Below are 23,601 nucleotides of genomic sequence, written 5' to 3' on the forward strand. Positions count from 1 at the left end.
AATGTTTTAACAGTCGTATAAATTTATTGTAGTTAGGCTCAGATTTTATGCAGTTCGGTAATTTGTTATAGATCCTTATCGAAGAAGGATATGGTCCATTTTTATGTATCGCTAGTTTAGACGACACTTGCACTAAATTACATTTAGAACGGGACTCAAAACGACGTGGTACATCTCCGATTTTAATGAACTTATCTGGGTGATTTTTAACAAATTTACACGACTCTAAGATATAGATGCAAGGCAAGGTCAGGATGCCAAGGTTTTGAAAATATACTTTGCAGCTTTCTGGGTGTTTCGTGTTTGAGAGTATACGGATGGACTTTTTCTGTAAGATGAATAAATCTGGTGCGTCAGTACTGTTGCCCCATAGGATCACGCCATAGCTAAGCCATGCATGAGCAAACGCATAATACGCCGATAAGGCAGTCTGTAGGTCGGTGGTCCTTTTTAGTTGTCCTAGAGCATAATTGAATTGGCTATATTTGGTTTTTATTTTTTGTACATGATCTTTCCAATTTACATGGGTGTCAATAGTGATGCCGAGGAGTGAGAAAGTGGGGACGCATTCCAATTCAATGCCGTCAAAGCCGCCTTTTTCTTTAGTGTATGGTATCTATTTCAGTTTATCATTCATTATAAATTAATTACATACAAGTACGGGAGATATCGCTTTTATTCTGCTATGTATAATGAAAATAATGATAAATAGCGGCGCGTGGCATCATTCACATAACTCGTTTCCGTCGGTTTATCTTTTAAACAATTTAATCGCGTTGTTTTACAAAGTAAAATTGCTAATAAGTATGCTGCGTATTGCTAATATCCTATCCATCGTCCGATAGCTAATACTTATATGGAATTTACGTACCGATTCACAATGCCTATAATCTGGCCTTCGATCGTAGCATCCACCTTACACTACCCACAGCCACACTGACATTGTACCTACGTTGCGGTTCGAATTCAATTTTACAATAGACAAGACTAGAGAGAAGTAAGAATTCTGTCAAACCATATGGAGTGAGGCCATTCCATTCGCAGCGAGATCAAGTACCTAACCATATAACCAATCTGTGACGTCACCAGCTATATGTCAACATCCTAGGCTTAGAAGCGGGCTTTATCGTTATATCCATCATCCGACTAATACAAGCGTACCGATCACAATGCCTCGTCGAGTCTTTCATCAATCATGGCGTCCACAAAAGGCCGTGTAGTGAGCCCTAAGGTTTCTTCCTAAATGTGTACAAAGATGATCAGAAATATATAAACACTAGCGGTTTTTACACGAGTGAGGCAATTAAGGCTATTGTGAATTCACTGGGATGGGATAGACAAATTATTTCTAAATTTTATGAATTTATCGCACGGTCTGCAAGCTCACAGTACCTTCTTGCCGTATCTGACAATGGAGACTTCAACAGTTATAATCGGTCTACTGTACTCACTTCCAATTGCTCATGACGTATGGTGTAATCATTTGGGGAAACTCTATCGAGTGTTTATTATACAAAAACAGACACGAACGCTAGCGGATGTAAAACCTAAACTTTCATCTACACATGGTTGTGACGTTAACATCTAGAATAAAATTCTAGACTCTCCAGCAGCTGCTACACAAATTGATGTAAGTACTTTCTTACTGTCTGATGGAATATAGATTATAGCTAATACCTGATAATGGTATTGGTGCCTCTAACAGAATAGCCTCGACTATACACCCCCCCGAATATCAAGGCGACCTTTGACATACATTAGTGTCGAGTAATGGGCGATAGTGAAACTTTTAGGCCTTGTCATCGTGAAAGCCTGTGTCTACATTTTAGTCCTTGTTAGGATAAAATAGCTTCAACCCTGCCTAGCAAAAACTATATTAATATATCGAGTGTGGTGTGGTGTGGTGCGGCATCCCATGCCTAAGGGATTCTTAACTTCATTCAATAAGTACGTTTTCAGTACATATGGTGTTTTTTCCCGCACTAGTTCGCTAAGTACTTTCTTCTCAGGTCGAGTTTGAGACTACAAAGGGCTACTGAAAAACGTCGTACGGTACTCGTGCGAAGATGGAATTTGTTACTCGTGTCGATTTAGAACACTCCCTTCAGTCGTGTTTTGATTTATCGCCACGTTTCAAATTTCCTCTTTTCCACTCGTGTATCGTAATTTATCTGATCAACAGAAATTCCTTATTGGACATAAAGCAACATCTCGCTCGCACCTCGGAGCGACATGCGGCTTTAAAACATCTCCATCCAATACGAAGACCGCGTAATGTGATATAAAGTGCGTCAGAACCCTTTTTGCTACATTTAGGGATATTTTTTGCACAACTAAATGTCACGTCCTGCGGCTGGTGGCCTTTGTGAACGCCAGTCGGTTGAGTAGATTACGTAATACAATCCTATAGCGATAACTACAATTTTATGCGTCACTGAATGATGTATTTAGTCCTTACTCGGGTATTATATTTACCTACTACTTTTAATTTATTTGAGCAAGTATAATTACTTGGTAAGGGTGTAGTCGCCATCAAAAGTATCGAAGCAGCCGAGGTGCTCAAAATAGCTGGACAGGTATTCCTTGACTATAAAGGTACAATATACCTATACATACGTAAACTCACGCCTGTATAGTGTATACAAGGGTTGGCAGATCACATGAAATTGCTCTAATAGTTCAAGTGCCATTCTTAGCAATTAAAGGGTTGAAAGAAACCGAAGTTTTGACATAAAAGCGTGTCCAGACTTTATGAGCAAATGAAATATCTGAAGGCAAACTATTTGTCCACATGGTTAACGAGAATTGGTTGATATAATAAGTATTACAAAATAACGTCCATAAACGTTTAATGTGTTGCTAATTTTCACAAGTCCACGACACATTGGTCACGAAATTAGTGTTGAGTTCCTCACTCATGAGGCACCTCATTTGTACCACTCATATTGTTGATTTGTCGCAGCACTTCACACGGAAAAAATGTATTACATCACACCTCAACTCACCTCACCTCAAAAATGAGTAAAAACTCATAACCTCGCGCGCAAGTCTTACAACACAAACACCTCATGCCACACAAATCATTCAAAAACTCATTGTCACACGCGCGCCTCGCGGTTCTCAAACTCCCTCGCGAGAGTCGACACTACACAAACACCTCATGCCACACAAATACACACAAACTTCAAATCATTCAAAAACTCATCTGTCACACGCGCGCCTCGCGCTCCTCAAGCCTCAAAGGCTGTCACCGAACTACAAACTTTATTGCCGAGACAAAAGGTCCACCGATAGATTTGTACCGGAAATCGCTTTGTACCGGAAGACCTCATCGCGACAATGTCACATTACCAACATTACTTCAAAAATCCTTTCAAAGTGAAACAGTTAGTTAGGTTTACCGTAAGAGTGAGTGAGACAGACACGCGCTATACCTCAAAATTTTGCCTCGCCAAAATACGTTACACGTGACTCGAAAGAAAACAGTCTTAAGCGCCGCAAGCTTTCATACATATTGCGTCGTTGTGATCCAAGCATCTCGTCAAAATGGCGCGCGATTTTCGACATTCGATAGTTTCGATGCTATTACTTGAGCTACCGACTTGACCAGTTTAAGGTGACCTATCGGACCAACAGATTTGTATGACTGTTGTCACTTGTAATAAGGGAGCTCTCTTATACTGGACGGTGACATAATTGTTTTCGAAGCGTTTTGAATACCAAGGACGACTCAAAATGTGCATTTATGAAGTTTGCTTGACAACATTACAGGATTAATGACCGAAATATTATTTAAATTATTCAATTTTTTTAAATTTACATTCTTATGTAGGTGTAGTTGTTATTTTAAATGCAACAAAATATGAACTTTGTAAGCATGAAGAGTAAGCGTCTCACTGAATTTGAATTTCTCTCCTTTTTCTTAGTGACAAATGTTTATTTTATTTTTGCAATTTTTACTTATTTCTATAATATATCCGTTAAATTTTCGTTGGTTGTTTTGTCTAAGTTAAAAGTTTGAAAATATTTTAAGGTGGATAATATTTAACATCATATCGCATTGCATGTTCAACGGATAAAGAAGAGAAATTTCTATTTTGTTTTTACGTTATAGTTATAGCCTTCCTTGAGACAACAATATGGGTTAATATTATCCATAAAAAGGTATTTATGACGCGGAGTATATAAACATTGTTAATAAAAATAACATTGTTTATTATATAATATGTACACATTTTGACAACATTATCGAATAATAAACGTGAGTCGTGAAACGAAACGTAATTCCTAAACAGTTGACGTTGTCAGTTGACACAGACAGAAAAAAGTAAGTTGTGAAAGTTGTTTGTTGTTTCCAAAGTTCAGTGGCAAATTTATTTGTGTCATACAGTGATATTACTAATAAATACACCAAAATACAATAATGGTGATATTTTATACATGATTTAATACGCTTGTGGCTCTGCTTTGGTGTCTTTTACGTGCAAAAATATAGTCAAAAGTATGATCGGCGGCGGCGTCGAGAATGTTGGTGTTCATTTAATTTACTATAATATTGCTGTTAGAATATCCGCAGCGGTAAGTTGGTTCTTTTTACGCAAAAGTTGTATCTAATTAGAAAACAATATGAACTCACGTTTGTTAAAAATATGCAGTTTTTAAGGTTACAATTTCAATTGACATATATAATTATTAAACTGTAAATGAAACCATGATATCAAGAATATAACATACGATAAATAACAATAATCAACAGCTAAAATAGAATAAAAGTTTCATAGAACCATCAACTCAATTTGCTTTTTATGTAGTTTCTTATTACAAAGATTGGAATTCTTAAATAATATTTCAGTCTTCTGTTGTTCAAGTTCTATTCTTAACATTTATTTGCAAATAAAATTTAATAGGTATAAAGGATGTTATTACATAGTATACATATACATACTAGAATTTGTTGCCCGATTGAGTCTATCAAATCGCCGATTGTAAAATTTTATGTACCTGTACCTCACCTCATTTGAAGTAAGACATTGTAACACCTCATTTTTGAAAATGAGGTACTCATACAAACTCATTTTAATATGATGTCCTACCCATCACTACACGAAATGCGATTTAATTTAGCACAAAGAAATTGGTTCTCGGAATAAGCAATTCTGACGTGGCATCAGGGTGTAAATATAGAAAAGTTGAGACTACGAGAACGTAGACTCAACTAAATAAAATCAGAAACTGTTGTTTTGCACAAGAGGCCAATGAAATGACGGTATGTAGATAAAACATTTTTTATAAGAAAGAAAAACAACATCTATCGAATACGAGGCTAATGGCCATGGATGATCAAAGGAAAGTAGAAGGAAAAAATACTCCGTCGACAATATAATATAATACAAACGACATACACCGTCCCTCTTAACTGTAAGACTCCCCTGAGACTCAAACATATTTAAAAATATTTTAAGCGGGTTACTCGCGTTTTAACTATCCTACCCTTGAGAAAGATCCTCGAAAATGGATTCTGGAATTTTTAAATACGGGTTACTCACGTGTTAAGTCTATGTAACGTTCGACATGAAGATCCTCGGAAATGGATCGAAACATGACGAACGTATATGGACTTGACACGATGTAACGTTCGACATGAAGATCCTCGGAAATGGATCGAAACATGACGAACGTTATATCAATGCGCATATGAACGTCAAATAAAGCTGCCGGTAACCCTACGCCTCAGCCTCGAAAATTTCATTTTTGGGTGGGGGTAAACTATGGGACCGGCAAGAAACTCCGGGCTCTTCTTTTCAGCTCCATCTAGATTTGTTAAATAACAAATAAAAACATAGATATTCATCACAAATCACGCCTGTATCCCATAAAGGGTAGGCAGAGCACATGAAACTACTGAAGCTTTAGTGCCACTCTTGGTAATCAAGGGGTTGAAAGAAAACGAAATTTACATTGCAGTGACAATGGCAAGGTTGCCAGCCTCTCGTCTACGTCACAATTTAACCCATATACCACACACCCATATATTAAAAAGAGATATTATGAAAAAAAAAACGCATGAAAAGGACGAAATTATTGTTTTGTCAAATTATCTTATTTCGATTATCATTCATTCATCACAAAGAACAATGCACATGAAATGCTACGTGTCAAAGTTACGCAAGCCATGCCAAAGTGTCAAACTAGTTTATTTGTTTAATCATTATTGCACAAATACAATAGGCGAATTTAATGCCATAAGGCATTCTCTACTAGTCAACCATTACCCAAAGCAGATAAGATGTGGGCTCGTTGTAAGGCCATCAAGAGTAATAACGAAAAATCGTCGCTACCTTGAGAACGCTTGTACTTATCTTCACCTGTCTATGAAAAAAAAATGTAGCACATAACTATGTATGGAATGTAGTAACTATGTGCAATTGTGCACTTATCTCACAAAAATCAGAGTGCAATATTGAATTATTGATTTCGCGAGATTAATTTACGAACCAATACAATAAATGAGCCAATTTAATTATATGAATAGTCGAACGGTTCGTGGTTTGTCGTGATAACGAATATCGGGAGTCGGGACTGATAACGAAAAACGTGCGATTTGTTGTGCTTGTGTTGTTGATAATAATATGTAGTGTAACAAATTAGCGTTTATTTAAAGACAAGTTACTGATTCTAATCAGATTAAGTACATGATAACATATCCTCGTATTTCAAATGTTTGCAAAGCAACACTTGATCATTTTCAAATGGTCGTAGTTTTCTAAAAAATATATTTTAATCACATTTTCTAATAAAAACGATTATTACTGTGATTGAATGTCGAACTTGAACTGTAAAGTAATTTGTTTTCTTCTTATTATTTTTGATAGATAATACGAAAAAATCTAGGATTTACATGTAAGTACGTAACTAGGGCACAAGAGAATCTAGGGAGCCTATGTCATGTTTTTCACCATAGCATCAGAACTTGAAGCCAAGATTTATAGGTATTTATTTACTCTAAAAATATGTCGAATACAAACGTCTAATCTAAATGAAGAAGGAAGGTCATATTTAAAGTTTTTCATACGTTTTATACCGTTCTATGTTAAAACCTGTCTGTGTTTAGAAAACGTGATAATGTAATTAATACGGCACCGATAGGACGGCAGCATTGCATTACATTACATATGCCTCGTATCACATATCGCTCGCTTCTAGATCACTCTACCTTGTGGTTATACAAGATCCAGGTTGGTCAGATCTAACCTTTAATAATAACACATTAGGAGTGAAGGCGAGCGTCTTTGTGGATGACACGATCTGTAGTAGGTTTAGGTAGTGGGATGCACCGCTAGGAATTAACTTAATTCAAGGTTATATTACTTACGGTAATGCTTTATTGGGCATCTGGTTGTCGCTTTCTTATTAATTAAGATAAAGAGGGACAGGACGACAAGTATTAAAATTTAAGTAAAAATTGCCATGTACATAGGTCGAACGATGACTTGCAAACCACCCGTTTTTTCAAACCACAAGTGGTTTTTACGTCTAGTTGGTATCGTTAGTAAATACTAAAGTTTTGATAAGTTACATCATATTTTTACGATTCGCGCATCGTAAAATACGAAGAAATCCTCGATAACATTGGTAACAAAACGTAAATAGTTTTTAAATCGCTATGTTGACTAAAAGGCTCTTCAAATTCTCGCGATTCAATATGTATGCTGCATTTCACAATTAAAAAAAACTAGAACACAAAAACATTACATTATTTGGTGGATCGCCGCCGCGCCGATCCAAGAAAATTCTAAGTGCAAGAATGAAATGAACGGCGGTGTCGGTGGACAACGGCGCGCTTCCGAAAGCACTTTCGCCTACACTCGGGCCGCATCGGCTATCTTCGCCCCCCACAGCTGACTGGGCCAATGCCAGAGCGAGCGCGCGACAGTGGCGCCGCGCACGCGAGACAAGGACCTAGCGCCGCGCAACTCCCGACGCCGCCATTAATTTCTTTCCAGTGCCCGCAGCCGTCCTAGTGACAGCGTACTTCAACATCGCGAGAGCTAAAATTCGTTTTACTTGTGAAATTTATATATTAAATAGTATGCAACGGTTATAAAAAGTGTTGTGAACAAATAACGAGTGTGAATTTACAATGATTACGCGAGTGTTGAATGCGTAAATGCGATTCGTTCGCAGTGAAGTATGTCTGGTTTAACAGTGTTCGTTGTCAACACAAAATAAAGAGGATTATGCAAGTTGGAGTAAAATGTGGACGGTTTTTAGGTAAATGTCGTATTTAATACACATTTCTATGCGTTTTGTCCACATATTGAGTGATATTAGCGCGGTAGGGGGTAGGAATGTTCTGGTAGAAAGGTGAGCAAGTCAGCAGAGCTGAGATACCTGCCTATGGGTCTGCCTTGCCGTTCCGAAACATGCACAAGAATGAATGACAAATACTTTGCCGTTGGCAACGGCCTACGTTAAGCGCTATGTCTAATTACTAATTACACAAAGAGAGTTAACATATTGTGATGTAGATGCCTACATGCGATTTTTAAGTATAGGTTCTCGAAGCAATGTAAATTTCGGAACATATGATGTGATCATTTGGCATAAAATGAGTTCAAAGACAAGTTATACATAATTGAGTCACTAAATGGGAAAATGTTAAGACAAATGTTGCATAACATAATAGGTAGTAATTAAGTAATTTAATTACACTTCAGATTAGAGCCATTAATAAGGACAAGGACCTAGGTCCTTAGCAGCTGCTTTCACAGTAATTTCAAGAAAACCAGGCAGCAAGTGCAAAATAACTTAAAACTCCACTCTGTGGGTATGGACTTTTACAGCTCCCTTGTAAATAGTTGTGTGAAAACAATGAAAATAATTATCTCTGATCTCCCATTGTGTTTAATATCTAAACTATTTTATTTATCTTTAAAATTGTTTAACCTACTGCGATTGTAAACAGTTCCAACCTGAAAAATATCACTAATGAATATAAACAAGTAAGATATGTATGAATGCGAGTAGGTATGTATGTTTACACGTGTCACTAATCAGCGTAAATAAGCCTAACGAGAGCACGTAATACAGCAAATATTTTTTCTTGTTTCAGTAAATAAGACTATGCAGGTTGTAATAAAATAATGCAGCGCCTGGTTAAATTATTGGCGCTGGCAATAAGTTGCGCCGTGGGGGCCGCGGCCTGCCGCGCGGGGTGCTCGTGCTCCGGCGCGCGCCTGGCCTGCCGCGCCGCGCCGCTGCCCGACGCCCGTCTCCAGCCCGCGGCGCTGCCCGCGCACCCGGACACCCTCCAGAACCTCTCCTGGACCGACTCGCAGCTCTCCGGCGTCGACAGCGAGGTCTTCCACAAACTCAAACAGCTAGAACAGATAGACCTGAGCGGAAACGAACTCAGACGAACCGAGCACGGCCTCTTCACCGGCCTGACGCGGCTCCGGTACCTCAACCTATCCCGGAACCGGCTCGAGGACATCCCGCGCTACACGTTCGCGGATCTGGAGAGCCTGGAGGTGCTCGACGTGTCGAGGAACGAGCTCCACCTGATCCCCTACCAGGTATTCGGGCCCTGCCACCGCCTGCAGTACCTCGACCTCTCCTACAATAAGCTAGCCACTTTCATAGATTTTTACTTTAGACCTAATCTTCAACTGAAATCACTGTTCCTAAACAATAATAGCCTAGTCAAAATTACATCTAACGCTCTAGTCGATCTCAAGGAATTGGAGACGCTCGATATCTCTAGCAACAAATTAGACTACTTTCCGAAATTCTTTTTCGATAGATTTGTAAGCTTGAGAGGGCTCAATCTGAGTTACAACCACTTCCAAAACATATCACACGATGCTTTTAAGAATTTGTGGAATCTGAAGTGGCTAAATATGGGCGGCAACAGGATGAGAATACTGCCGTCGAAGCTCTTCCGGAATAACGAAAACCTGAGAACGCTCTACCTCGACCACACAGAGATATCGGTCATAGAGAACACAAACTTCGAAGGCTTAAGCGGACTACAGCGACTTTACATTAGAAATAACTATTATTTACGAGAAATAGAACCATTCGTGTTTCAAGACGCCCCGTCTGTGACACATCTGGATATAAGTTTCAATAGTTTGACTAATTTGCCGTTATCGTTGAAAATGTTAGATAAATTAGAAGATTTTAGAATAGGGGGTAATTTGTGGGCGTGCGATTGTCGAATGGCGTGGTTCGCGAACTGGGCGGACAAGAGGAAGGGGATCGTCAAGTCGGACATGAGCTGTAGAAATACGTATAAGAATGAGATGTTGATTATACTGAACAATACAAACTGCAAGGCGCCGCAGCTGATATCGGCCTCGCCGCTGATGCTGTACCGGCTGCAAACTGATGCGATGCTGGAATGCAAGTTCCACGGGAACCCGCAACCTTCCATAACCTGGGTGACACCCACACGAACAGTCTTCCATTGGAACCCGGAGCCGCAGATCCCGGACATATTCCACAAGCACGGGATAGCACACGACCAGCACTATAAAACTATAGACAATACGAAATCTCGAGTGAGAATCCTCGAAAACGGTTCCCTAGTGATAGGGGACATTCACAGAGAAGACAGCGGGACGTACCTCTGCTTCGCCTCGAACCCGTCTGCGAACGTGTCTGTGGAAGTGGTTTTAAACATAGATCCAGTGACGATGTATGAAATTAAAATCTACAGTTTAATGTGGGGTGCGTTCAGCGCGGCGGCGTTTCTGGCGATCACTCTACTGGTGCAGGCGCTGCGTTACATATTCCGCAGGTTAGTAATTAATCATTTAGATAAAGTTACTCGCTCTTCTAAATATTGTTAATTTAGTAAACATTTCTAAGTTTATTTTGTGTTTGTTTATTTTCTCGGGTAACCGCGGGGCAGTATTTATTCTGGCCGGGCGCCTTCGTACTTATTCAAATTAGGTTTGCATGAAATTTTAAATAAATGACACGACAGACAAGCCAAATCAACGACTTCGTACATTTTCTATTAAGAAACTTCTTTGATTTATTTTTCATAGCTGTGTTTTTGTTGTCAATAGGGAAAACATAAACTAACACACATACTGAAATATTAATCCATATGTATTACTCATAGCTCGCCACAACAATGATACCATGGTGAGAATAATATATCCATTTCTACAAAATCTTAGGTATCATATTTATTTTAAACGCTTTATAAACTAGTATAATTTACTTATTGAGGCTATCAGTAAAAATAAAAAAAATGGCCAAACGCAAGGAACGCATCTGTGCGTTTGGCCATTATCTTTTTTACTATTTTTTTTTGTAACATGTCAAAAGCTTGATGAATTTATTCTAAATCGTTACCACAATATTACTGATTTTAGAACACGAAGAGAACTAGAATATCTACAATCTTTAAAGCTGCAAGGCGCATGACAATTATTGGTCAAAACATTATACAATCCACAAGATAAATGAAAGTAACACCCACGGATACAATTTTCAATTGAGACGTCATTTCAACTTCATAACAAGTGTAACACAAATACCTACTGTAGTGCGTTTATTTTACTCCCGACTGTCTATTTACAATTTACTAAATATGTAGCATTTCATGCTTAATTAAAGGGTCCATTTGATTGCAACAGAAATTCTGACAAATAGGTAATTCTTGCACATGAAGTTTAAAGACACAACATGTTTATTACATACACTTTTTATTTTAGTATTTGACATTATGCATTACCCCAACATCAAAGAACGTCAAGTTGTCAACCAGTCCCCAGGCCTGTCTTTGGCTTTTTCTTTGACATCCTATTAAAAAGTACTCATGTTTTCAAATAATCAATGGAATCAGTCGTTATTTTGCGTAAAATCCATGATAAACATTTTTCGCGGATTAGCAAAGTTAGTCTTTAGCTAGATTTTGACCGTCATGTTTTGTCCCAGCCTGGTTAGTCTGTCAGTTGGCGGTATTGACGTGGCGTCATCTCGATTGCAGGTTCCGGCTGATGGAGACGTGCTGCAGCTGCTGCACATGCGTGCGCGCCGACGCGCCGCGCTCGCGCCAGATCTACAGCATGCTCGACAACATCGAGCAATACAAGCGGCAGCAGCTCGAGAAGCTGCGCGAGAACTACGCGGTGCAGGTAAACTTCACCGAACATCGCCGGCTTGACAACTATTTGGAATTCAAGTGACCTTGAAGGTCCAGAATTGTGAGACGCCTGAATCGGGACTCACCACAGACCAGTTCCTTTAAGAATTAATAGAGAATAACTACACGCTACGCTAGCTAAAAATAAAAAGTAAAAGTCACAGTCGACCGCGCGCATCTACTTAATGTGCACGTATCGCAACCGGTCGTGGTGCGGTTAACGCTGCTTTCGTGACAAGATGTCTGTTAATAACTTGCTAAAATGTAACTCATGTAATATAGTGGTGTGTGAATTGTTATGTTTCGTGCAAAATAAACATGTTATTATGGAAAATGACAGCCTAGTGAAAATATGCTTATCCGCGTTTACCACAGAGGACATAGAATTGGCCAAAAATCTTCTGTTCCAGTCGGTTGAAACGACTCTGCGGAATATTAAAAGAAAAGTTAATAGCAAGGAAGGGAAGAACTACAAAGACTTATTAGATATTATCACAGTTTTTAAGCACACGGATGTGGAAAAAGTGCCTATTTTCGTAGCACAGGATTTAAATAGGCTACCGCCTGTAACTTGGGATCATTTGGATGTTTCAAAACTGTTGAAGGACATTACCATTATTAGACAAGACCTGGATACTATTAAGGAAGCTTATGTGTCACATGACGAACTTCGGCAAGCTACCGAGATGATGATGTGTTCAAACAGTGCCAGTTTATTTGAAGAGGGTCGTAATCACCCGCTTTGGGATACTGCACAACAACAGAAAGTGAATTATCGTAGAGGAGCTGGAAATTTAAATTTTAGTTACGATGGTGGACCTGTGAGCCTAAATAACATGTCGATAATAAATAACGGTAGTGAAATAAACACGGAGATGGTCAGTATCGACGGTTGTCAGGCGCACCAGGTAACTGATAAGAACGGTGCAAAAAACGAGGTGATCGACCGCGTTGCTACGTCTAGTGGTGAAATCCTGTCTCGCTCGCACGACCGCACTGCATCGATAGGGCCGGACTCTTCCCACGACAGGCATCGAGATAGGCAGGAGGCCCCGACTGCGGTTCCGGACGTTCCAGTGGAGTTGCAATTATTACCTGCGCGGCGCGAGTCGACGACGGTGGATCTAGGGAGGCGCACTGCGGTTTCGCACGGCACGTGTAATACGGAGATAACTGACGGAATAGATCGGTTGACGTCACCGCGCGCTAATACGGGAACGTTGGCTAGGAGCTTTTCGGATGTTGCGCGAACGGAGGTCGTACCAAAACAAAATGTACAGGATGCAGCTTTTATTGAAGAACAACGTAGGAGATATAGAAATCGTTTTATCGGAAATTCGGGCACCGCGTTGTCTAACACTGGATCTAGATTCAAAGGAGTTGACCTGACGATTCCTTTATTTATAAACTTTGTAGATAAGAACGTTTCTGAGCGTGATATAGTGGAGCATATAGAGAACCGGTTGCGGGTCACAGTCCGTTTAGAAAAGATTGTTAGAAAATATGAAAGATCGTATGATGCTTATAAAGTGTTTGTGCCTAGACATTTGTTTGCGGCCTTTATGGATAGTGCGGTGTGGCCGACGGGTGTGACTTACAGACGTTTTATAGATTTTAAATATAAAAATAAGTAAATAGTAAAATAAATAAATATAAAAAGTTGTAGTTATCAAAAAAAAAAAAATTGATTAATATATTTTATTTTATTTGATATTTCAGTAGTAAATTTAATTGAAATTGAAATTTGAGATTAGATCCAATTATGAACAATTCTAAATGTAAACTAATTAGTTATAATTGCAAGTCGGTTACTCGCTCGGTGGATTACATTAGAGTGTTATGTCAGAAGGCGGATATTTTGGCATTACAGGAGACGTGGCTTTATTTACACAGTTTACCATTTTTGGGAAGCATTGACAGTGAGTTTGGGTATATAGGTTCGTCTGCCATGGATACCTCAGCTGGCCTATTACAAGGGAGGCCGTATGGTGGGGTGGCACTTTTATGGAGAAAAAGTGCGTTTGACTCGGTTTCGGCGATCCACTGTGCGAGTAATCGTCTGGCGGCTATTAATGTGAAGGTGAAGGGCAGGTCGTTCTTAGTCTTTTCTGTTTATATGCCGGTTAATTTGGCTGACAATTTAATAGAATTTACCGATTGCTTAAGTGAGATGAATGCCATAGTGGAAAATAGTCAGGTTTCATCTGTATTTATGTTGGGAGATTATAATGCACACCCCGATAGTTTATTTGGCCGTGAAATGTTAAAATTTTGTGACGATCAAATGTGGACTTGTGCGGATATGGACATACTGGGAGCTAATTCAGATACTTTTACGTTTATCAGTGATGCCCATGGTAGTACACGTTGGCTCGACCACTGTCTGGTGACACAGGCCGCTGTGCAGTCTGTTACTAGCGTAGAGGTGCACTATGGGACAGCGTGGTCGGATCACCTAGCATTACAAGTCGAGTGTGACATAAATGTTCTTAGACCTCATCATGCCCCTAGAGTACCGGTCTGTGATAGAGTACGGTGGGGGTTTAGAAATGCGTCACAAATCGAAATGTATAGGAGTATTTGTAATGAGAAGCTTCGTGAGATTGACTTCCCACATGATCTGTCTAACTGCTGCGATAGGTTGTGTAGTGATCTTAGTCACAGAGCCGTAATTGATCGTCTTTATGTAGATATAGTGAAGTCGTTGAGGGGTGCGGCGGCGGAGAGTAGTTGCGTGATACCTAGACGGAAACGTGGTGTGGTTGGGTGGAATAGACATGTTTACCTGGCACATAAGGATGCTAGGCACCATTTTCAGTGTTGGTTAATGTATGGGAAACCGTTGTCAGGGCCTTGGTACGCTCGTATGGTAGAGTCGAGGCGTATATTTAAATCGAGACTGAAGTGGTGCCAGGATAATGCCGAACAGATAAGAATGGATATCCTGGCAGAGAAACATGCTAAAAAGGATTTCCGCAATTTTTGGAAACAGACTAACAATCTCAACCCAAGGCCTAGTGCCCCTCTTAGTGTTAATGGTATCAGTGAGCCAGTTGAAATAGCTAATATGTTTAAAAATAGCTTTAAAGTTGAGCCGCTGCATGTCGTTTCACCTACCGTCCAGACTAGGTTGGGGCGTTCGTCAGATCCACTCATTAGCTTTACGGCCAGTGAGGTCACCTCTGTGATACGCAGTATGACTAAGGGAAAATCACCAGGTCACGACAGCATAAGTATTGAGCACCTTAAACATGCAGGTGTCCATTTGCCGCGCGTATTGTCCATGTTTTATACGTTGTGTATTAGGCACTCTTACTTACCAGATGAATGTATGAGGACGGTGGTGGTGCCAATAATCAAAAATAAAACCGGTGATTTCTCGGATAGTGCCAACTATAGGCCCATATCTTTAGCGACGACTATTGCCAAGGTCCTTGACAGTATGCTTGATCGACAGCTTAGCAAGTACATTAAACTGAATGATGCGCAGTTTGGGTTTCAGCCTGGACTGTCAACTGATGCAGCTATTTTAAGTCTCAAGCATACTGTCCGGTACTACACAGACCGAAAAACACCCGTTTACGCGTGTTTCTTGGATTTGTCCAAGGCTTTTGATATGGTGTCCTATGACCTTTTATGGCATAAGCTGAGAACAGAAACTAATGTGCCAGAGGAAGTGGTTGGTATTTTTGATTATTGGTACAAACATCAGGTAAACATCGTGAGGTGGGCAGATTCACTATCGGGGGAGTACAGATTGAAGAGTGGAGTGAGGCAGGGGGGTTTGTCATCTCCTCGGCTCTTCAATCTGTATATTAACGCCTTGATAGAGGACCTCAGCAGTACCAGGGTTGGCTGTTGTATAGCTGGTAAAATGATAAACAACATTAGCTACGCCGATGATATGGTGCTGCTGGGGCCTTCTGCTTGCGCAGTTGGTAGGCTGCTTGGAAAGTGTGAGAGGTACGCAGTGGCTCATGGACTTAAGTACAACACGACGAAGAGTGAGGTGCTCGTATTCCAGTCTCGTGGTTTTAAAGTGGACAGGGTCCCGAGTATTATGTTAAATGGAGTACCCTTAAAAAGAGCTACTAGTTTTAAGTACTTGGGTCACTGGGTCACGGAGTGCCTCTCTGATGATATGGATATAGAGAGGGAGCGCAGGGCGCTGGCTGTTCGGGGAAATATGTTGGCTCGCAGGTTTGCACGATGCAGTAAGGATGTAAAGATTACTTTATTTAAAGCATACTGCCAATCATTTTATTCGTGCTGCCTGTGGGTGAACTATACTCAGCGTTACTCCCTGATAGCTAGACACTGGAGCAGTCTACATGTATATATTTAATAATGTAATATTTATTTTGTGAACATCACATGTTTGCTAAATTACCTATTTTAATAAATAAATTAAATTAAATTAAATTAAAAGGAACATCACATGTTTGCTAAATTCCCTATTTTTCACAGTTGCACTGCAAAGCAAATGACGTTTAAAATCTCTTTAGATTATCAATGTATCATGTACTCAAATACCGTAAAGAACTTATTGGGTCATCGTTTGTTTTATATTCAATGGAAGTAACCGTCAAGTCATTGACGCTACTGTCCTATTATGGCTCGTTTCCCCAGAGAGCATTATCTTACGCGACGCGCAATTATCTATCCTTCCTTTTAACAGCCTATAAATAAATCTACTTCGCGTGGCCTTCATAAGTACATCGCACCCAAGTAAGATTGACTTTTTCATTCGGGTCAAGAGTTCACGTCGTAAATTCTATAAAATAAATCGCCTCGTTTAAACTTCCGAGTTATTAAAAGTGACCGTTTTTGTCGACAGGTGCATCGAATAAAAGAAAACTGCACGCAGCAGATGGACTGGATACAGAACAGTTATTCGTCACAAGCCACACACCTCCGCAATATTAGAGACATCGGCAGTAATCATCTCTCGTCGATGAGGGATCAGTACCATGATCAGGTAAGATCTAACTATAAGTTATCGGAAATAGCCCGGTCCTTTATCTCGGAGTGTAATTATTTTCAAAAGGTATTCGACCGGATTTTTAGTTGTCGTATTTGTGTATGTGCAGGTGAGACGGGTGCGCGAGTACTCGACCGGGCAACTGAACTGGGTGCGCGAGAACTACGTGTTCCAGCGCAACAAGATCCGCAAGTTCAGCGCGCACCAGGTGCTGCGGCTGCGGCAGAGCTACAAGTACCAGCAGCAGACGCTCAACAAGGTGCTCGAGAACCTGCCGTCGCTGTACTTCGACAACTGCCGCTCCGGCTCCTGCGGCCGCAGCGACTCGACGCAGCTCGACCCGGACATCGAGCACATGGACATGTACCTCAAGACGAAGATCGAGGCGCTCGCGCGGCTGCCGCCGCTCTCCTCCGACGCCGATAGCAAGATGTCCGTGTACTACACGCCGACCGAGCGCTCGGTGGCGTCGCGGCGCGGCTCGCCCGTGCCCGACGTGCACATCAACATGATCGAGCTGCCGCCGCCGAGCTTCCTGGCGAGCCTGGAGCCGCCGGTGGAGCCGGAGCCGACCACGTCGCGGTGCGGGCTGCCGGTGCGCACGCGCGAGTGGCGCGGGGCGGGGGGGGGAGGGCTCGGGCTCGGGGGACGCCAAGCCGGCCAGCGAGCCGCTGCTGGGGCGACAGCGCGGCGGCGCGGGCCCGCGGCTGACGACGAGCGCGAGCTCGCCGGAGCTGTGCGCGGAGACGCACTCGCAGGCGCGCGTGCTGCTGGCGGTGGAGGCGTGCGCGGGACGGTTGTAGTACCGGCTGCTGGCGCGCCTGCTGCCGCCGCCGCCGCCGCGCGCCGAGGAGCTGGAGCTGAAGCCGCGGCGCTAGCCGCCGCCCCCGAGCCGAGGCCGCCTCGAGTACTTCTAAGTGAGCTGTGATAGACTAAATTTGAAAGTAGCCTTCGGGTCTCTAGTGTAAATAAGTCTCCGTTTCTATTGTTTCCGTTTTGATGTATTTAGGGAAGTGTGGGGCGCGCGCCGCTCCGGGTCGCGTCCGCGCTTAGCAAATCTCTCGTAAGTGATAAAGTTAAAGTGATGATTCTATTTTGTGACGTTTCGTACGGGGTATACGGTGAGTCCTACGGTGATATGCCAAATACTTCGATCCGGCGACGATTCATATTATAATTATAACGTTTCTTAATAGAAAATATACAAATATTGTTGAACATTTTCTAAATATATAAACGAGAGTAAACGGCTAATCGTGAAGAATAAAAAAATATTTTTCAATGTATTTTTGTGGTTTTATTCGACGATAAACCTACTGAGATACGAAGATTATCTATAGTTAAATCAATTATATATTTAAAGTAAATTTTCTGCAATGAAGTAAAGCCACTTTCAATTTTAGATGGCTTTGCAATAATAGAATTAAATGCATAGATTTTGCTAGTCATTTGACACTTGTGATGTATTTAGACGTAAATTAATATAATGGCTTATAAATTGCCTTACTGGGTCACTGCTAAGTCAGCGTAAATGAAACGCTATGTTAGTAATAATAATTTATTGGCACGGTCATCAACACATATAGAGTATATCCATCCATGCACATATTTAACATATTATATTTGTAATGTTACTCTCTATAGCTGTACTTTGGTGAAACCTAACACAAAAAGTTAGATAGCCAATTCCATATATGTAGAAAAGATTTGTAGATTATTATTTATTAGACACTACTATTTCAGCAGTCGTTCGTAATGTGTCGTGACGACTAAGTAGATTAGATGAAAATGTAGGTGTTTAATATAACTTAAAAGACAAAATAACTATTTTATTACTTCATACACTGTTTATTTAGTTGTCAAAATTAGGCACTACTGTGCTGTAACTATGGCACTACGGAACTGTAATTTCTCGTCGAGTCGAGTTACAAAGTGCCGCCCACCCCCTCTCGGTTACCTCACAGTTACCGCCTGTCAAAAACGCGAACAGTCGATCTGTCATATCTCACTCATACAAGCATGGTACGCGTTCACCTACACGAGCTTAGAATGTGTGCTAGGAACGCGCCTCATTCATAATATTTGATCGCCAGTGGCCGAGATGTGGTTATACTATATATAGATAATATATAAGGTTAAAAGGACTATTTCTATATCAACATTATACTTATAGAAATAAGTCCTTTTGAAAAGATTTGGCTCAAAAATAAAAACTACTGGTAAACAAGTGCCAGCACATAAAAAACTGTCCCATTTTTTATAATTTTAAAACGATGCACTAATAATAAAAAACGATGTAAAAAAATAAAGACGTCGCGTCGTGAAGACTCTAGGCAAATATAATGAAAATGTCAAACTAGCTCTAAAAGTGTGAAGTGACCATAAGTGGATTAAGGCCTGTCAAGAGGCCAACGACAAACGAAGTAGGGAGGGAAGGGGTGAATTGCCATTCATAATAAGTAGCCACATGACTAAAGAATGAAAAAAAAATACGTTTAGTATTCTCATCTACGGATAAAAGTTAATCCTCTCGTTTTTATTGTTCTTCATTACTTTATCAGTTAAGGAGAAGTTAACACAAGATTGTCAGTGAAATCATAAATTAAATATAACAAGATCATACCATCCCATACATTAAAATGCGACCGCCTACGAACGCGCTTACACTCCACCACACATAGATGGCACCACAAAAAATGCCTTGTTGCCACCGATTATTTGTAGATTGGCATTAAATGTCAAATCCGAGCCGTAAATCTATGTCAAAAGTGACACTTAACGCCATCTACAAGTATAATCGAAAGCTACAAGACATTTTTTTTTTGTGGCGCCATCTATGTGTGGTGGAGTGTAAGCGCGTTCGTAGGCGGTCGCATTTTAATGTATGGGATGGTATGATCTTGTTATATTTAATTTATGGTGAAATATTCGTTAGCGTGTGCATAACTTGCGTTTTATTCATTTTCGTAATGGTCAATTAATTAGTGCAAGCGATTCATAGAAAATAAGTTGCACAGATGTAAGGTAATGTAATGTAATAATAATAAGTCAATCTTATTACCTTATTTTTATAAAGTTCCATAAGTCAATATCGATGTCATGATACTCATGATAACCATACTTGTCAAAAATAAAAATAAAACGTAATTAATAGAATAGAAAAAAACGCCACGCTCGTGATTCTATAGTTAGCATCTTTTTCTTCCTCGGGACTCTAATTTGTCACTCGATGAAAGTATAAACTTCTATTTAATACAAGATAAAAAATTATACATTAAATTAATTTTCTTTATATAATATATAATGTTATACGTATCTTTATAGTATATGTACAGTCATCCAATTGGAACCCTAGGCCACTGTAGAACTATGTCATAGTGACGTTATAAATCAGCTTGTAAGAAATCTCTTACTGCTTGTCATTTTGACATGGTTGTAGAGTGGCCTAGGGTTCCAATTGGTTGACTGTACATAACGTCCCGTCCTGACTTTGCATGCGAGTTCAGTTGATACAGATTGAAAATTGATCAGTTGAAAATTGCCCCCAGTTGTAATAGACCCACTGTACCTTACAATTTTTTTGATAACTCAAAATTGCACTTTTCTCAAGTTTTTTTTAAATATAAATATTGAGAACACCTTACACAGATCAACCTAGCCCCAAACTAAGCAAAGCTTGTACTATGGGTGCTAAGCGACGATATACATACTCAAACAGATAAATACATACTTATACAACGTGTTTCACTTAACACTAAAAACCTGAAAACTGTTTTTTAATTTGTATTATTAGTTATTTTTTACGTGTCCATTCTACAAATTCGTAATACAACATTGTGCATATTGCATTGTATTTTGGGGTATTAATACTGGCTGGTTACTTGGACGATTATTTTTTCCGCTACGAGTTTGTCGTCTTCTTTGTCAGTTTAATTTTAAAGTTTATCATAAGTCATAACAAATTGAACTCGTACCTAATTACAACCTTGTCACTTTGAATGTTGGGTTTAAATTTGCTTACTTCGTCACCTGTTCAATTTGAAGTTTACTGTGACAAAGCTTGCTTTACAGTGACATAGTTGTCTATTGGTAAACCTTATGTCGTTGCAGTAACGTACACAAATAAATAGTTTTAAGGTTTATGATGGTAGCTAGCAATTATTTTATTGGGTGTAGAGTTAAAAGTCGAGTAGAGCTGTACAGAAAATTAAAAATTCAATTTAAAAAAATAATAATCATCAGATTAAAAGATGAATATTCTAGATACGTTTAGAAAAATATAAATCAGTTAGGGTTAGGGTTGTAAATAGAAAAAAAACCAAATGTTTTTTTTCAGAATTGTGAAAAAAAAACATGAAAAAAAACCGAGCACCATGGTTTTTTTTTCTAAATATGGTTTTTTTTCAGATGAACAAATAATACGACAATAACGGTTTTTCGTGAGTTCTAACGTGTTTCAATAACAATAACGTACATTTTAATTCAATTAACATTCAGTATACAAACGTTTATTGGGGAATCCCCGATGCTGCGTGTAGCGTGGAGAGGCGGTGGTGTTTCCAACAGTAAATAGTGATAACTACCAACTACAGATTTCGTAAATGTTACTTTTATAAGACCAGAAATTAAAGTTATTTGATTAAATTCGTTTAATAGTTAACATTAAGTCTAAAAAACCGTATAAAAGTATTAACTACTTTGCAAATTTTGAGATTTCGTACTTTAGAAAAAAAACATACTCCAGAAAAAAAACTGTTTTTTTTCACGGTTTTTTTTCATGTTTTTTTTTCAAGCCAGAAAAAAAACCGTTTTTTTGCAACCCTAGTTAGGGTGTCTGAGGTTTTGAGTGATACCGGAAACACGGTGTATACATAGAAACCATCCATAACTCAGGAACAAATATCTGTGCTCATCAGCATCACACAAATAAATGCCCTTACCGGGATTCGCATCCAGGACCGCGGCTTAGCAGACAGGGTCACACCGACTGAGCCAGACCGGTCGTTTAATGGAGGCCTAGCTAAAGGATAATATATGTCTTAATTTTTAGTATTCCATAAACTGCAATTATTACGCATATAGTTGTATGTATATTTAGTCAGTGTGTTGGTCGAATGACTGACGCGTCGGCGTTTTGCGGCGAAACTCGATATCTGCACACATCGCCGATCACAGAACACTCAACACACATGACGTGTAGCTTTATACCTTTGTCGTGCACGCCAACGACTAAGTATACGCTAGTTTCTTATACTTAAACTAAAATATTTTACGCAGTGCACGAAATAAAGCACCACATAATTAGAGGACAAATATGGACAGTAGGTAGTTATTTTTTTACATAATTTTTATTTAATATGTCAAAGAGAAAGATATAAATTATAAAGTAAATGAATTGACTGTGAGGAAATCGTTTTGACAGTGATTAAAAAGAAGCTGATTTGACTAGTAGGAAACTAGCTTATTATGGATTTCGGAATAAAATATTCTGTTTTAAGTCGACTACCTATGGGATATCTTATACTTTTAAACGAGCAATTCTTGTATATTTATTTATATATTTATTTACACTGACGATCTCGGAAACCGCTCTAACGATTTCGCTGAATTTGTTATGTTGGGGGTGAAAAATCGGTCTAACTTATCCTTAGGTCCCGGAAAACGCGAATTATCGAGTTTTCATGCGTTTTTCTTCGCGCGCCATCTCGTGTGCAGTAGTTGTACTGTTAAGACAGAATTCTTTCGGTCGATGTAAGTACTATTTATTGCAAACACTAGATGGCGACACAGGTCAAGGCTAAAACGAATAGAAAAATACACTATTTGAGTTTTTGTGGCGAAATGCGCGCCATCTCGTGTGGAGTAGTTGTGTTGTTAAGGCTGAGAATTCTTTCGCTCGATGTAGGTACTATTCATTTTTGAACTAGATGGCGACACATGTCAAGGATACGAAACAGAACCGAGCGAAGCTCGGTCGCCCAGATATTGGGTTAAACTGTAGCGTAGGCGAGAGGCTAGCAACCTGTCACTGCAATGTCACAATTTCGTTTTCTTTGAACTCTTTATTTGCTAGGAGTGGCACTGAAACATGAGTAGCTTCATGACTTTCATGTGCTCGGCCTGGCCCTTTATGGGATAGAGGCGTGATTGTATGTATGTATTTAAAGAAACAGGCCCCGTAGCCAAATGGCATTTCTGCGACGCGAAACGCCACAGAAATGTAGTCTGGCTCTGTCGCGCCAATACGCAAGAGCGTTAGAGATAGATAGCTACGAAGACATATTAATATCGTGAGCGTTTCGTGAGTTTGCATTCGGCTACGCATACTGATGTACTCACGTTATTATATGCGAGCATTCATGCCTGATGCCACGATGACCAGTCTCCAAAATGACTCGAAACATGTCACAACAGTCACAGACGTCGCAGTATAAAAACGTGAGTACATCCTTTTTTTAAA

General features: G+C 39.7%; 2 protein-coding genes across 2 annotated transcripts in view; one reads left to right on the forward strand and one right to left on the reverse strand.

The window, feature by feature from the left end:
• The window catches only part of LOC125236197 (putative oxidoreductase GLYR1 homolog), a 103,668-nt gene that overhangs the window by 59,447 nt on the left and 20,620 nt on the right, over positions 1–23,601 (reverse strand).
• On the forward strand, positions 7,979–18,082 carry LOC125236195 (leucine-rich repeat and immunoglobulin-like domain-containing nogo receptor-interacting protein 2). The gene is given in 7 exon segments (XM_048142907.1): positions 7,979–8,271; positions 9,113–10,801; positions 12,005–12,152; positions 16,998–17,138; positions 17,251–17,680; positions 17,683–17,783; positions 17,786–18,082. Coding segments are annotated over 6 exon segments (2,637 nt in total). The 5' UTR covers positions 7,979–8,271; positions 9,113–9,143; the 3' UTR covers positions 17,945–18,082.

This window comes from Leguminivora glycinivorella, chromosome 18, assembly GCF_023078275.1.
Source record: "Leguminivora glycinivorella isolate SPB_JAAS2020 chromosome 18, LegGlyc_1.1, whole genome shotgun sequence".
NCBI lineage: Eukaryota > Metazoa > Arthropoda > Insecta > Lepidoptera > Tortricidae > Leguminivora > Leguminivora glycinivorella.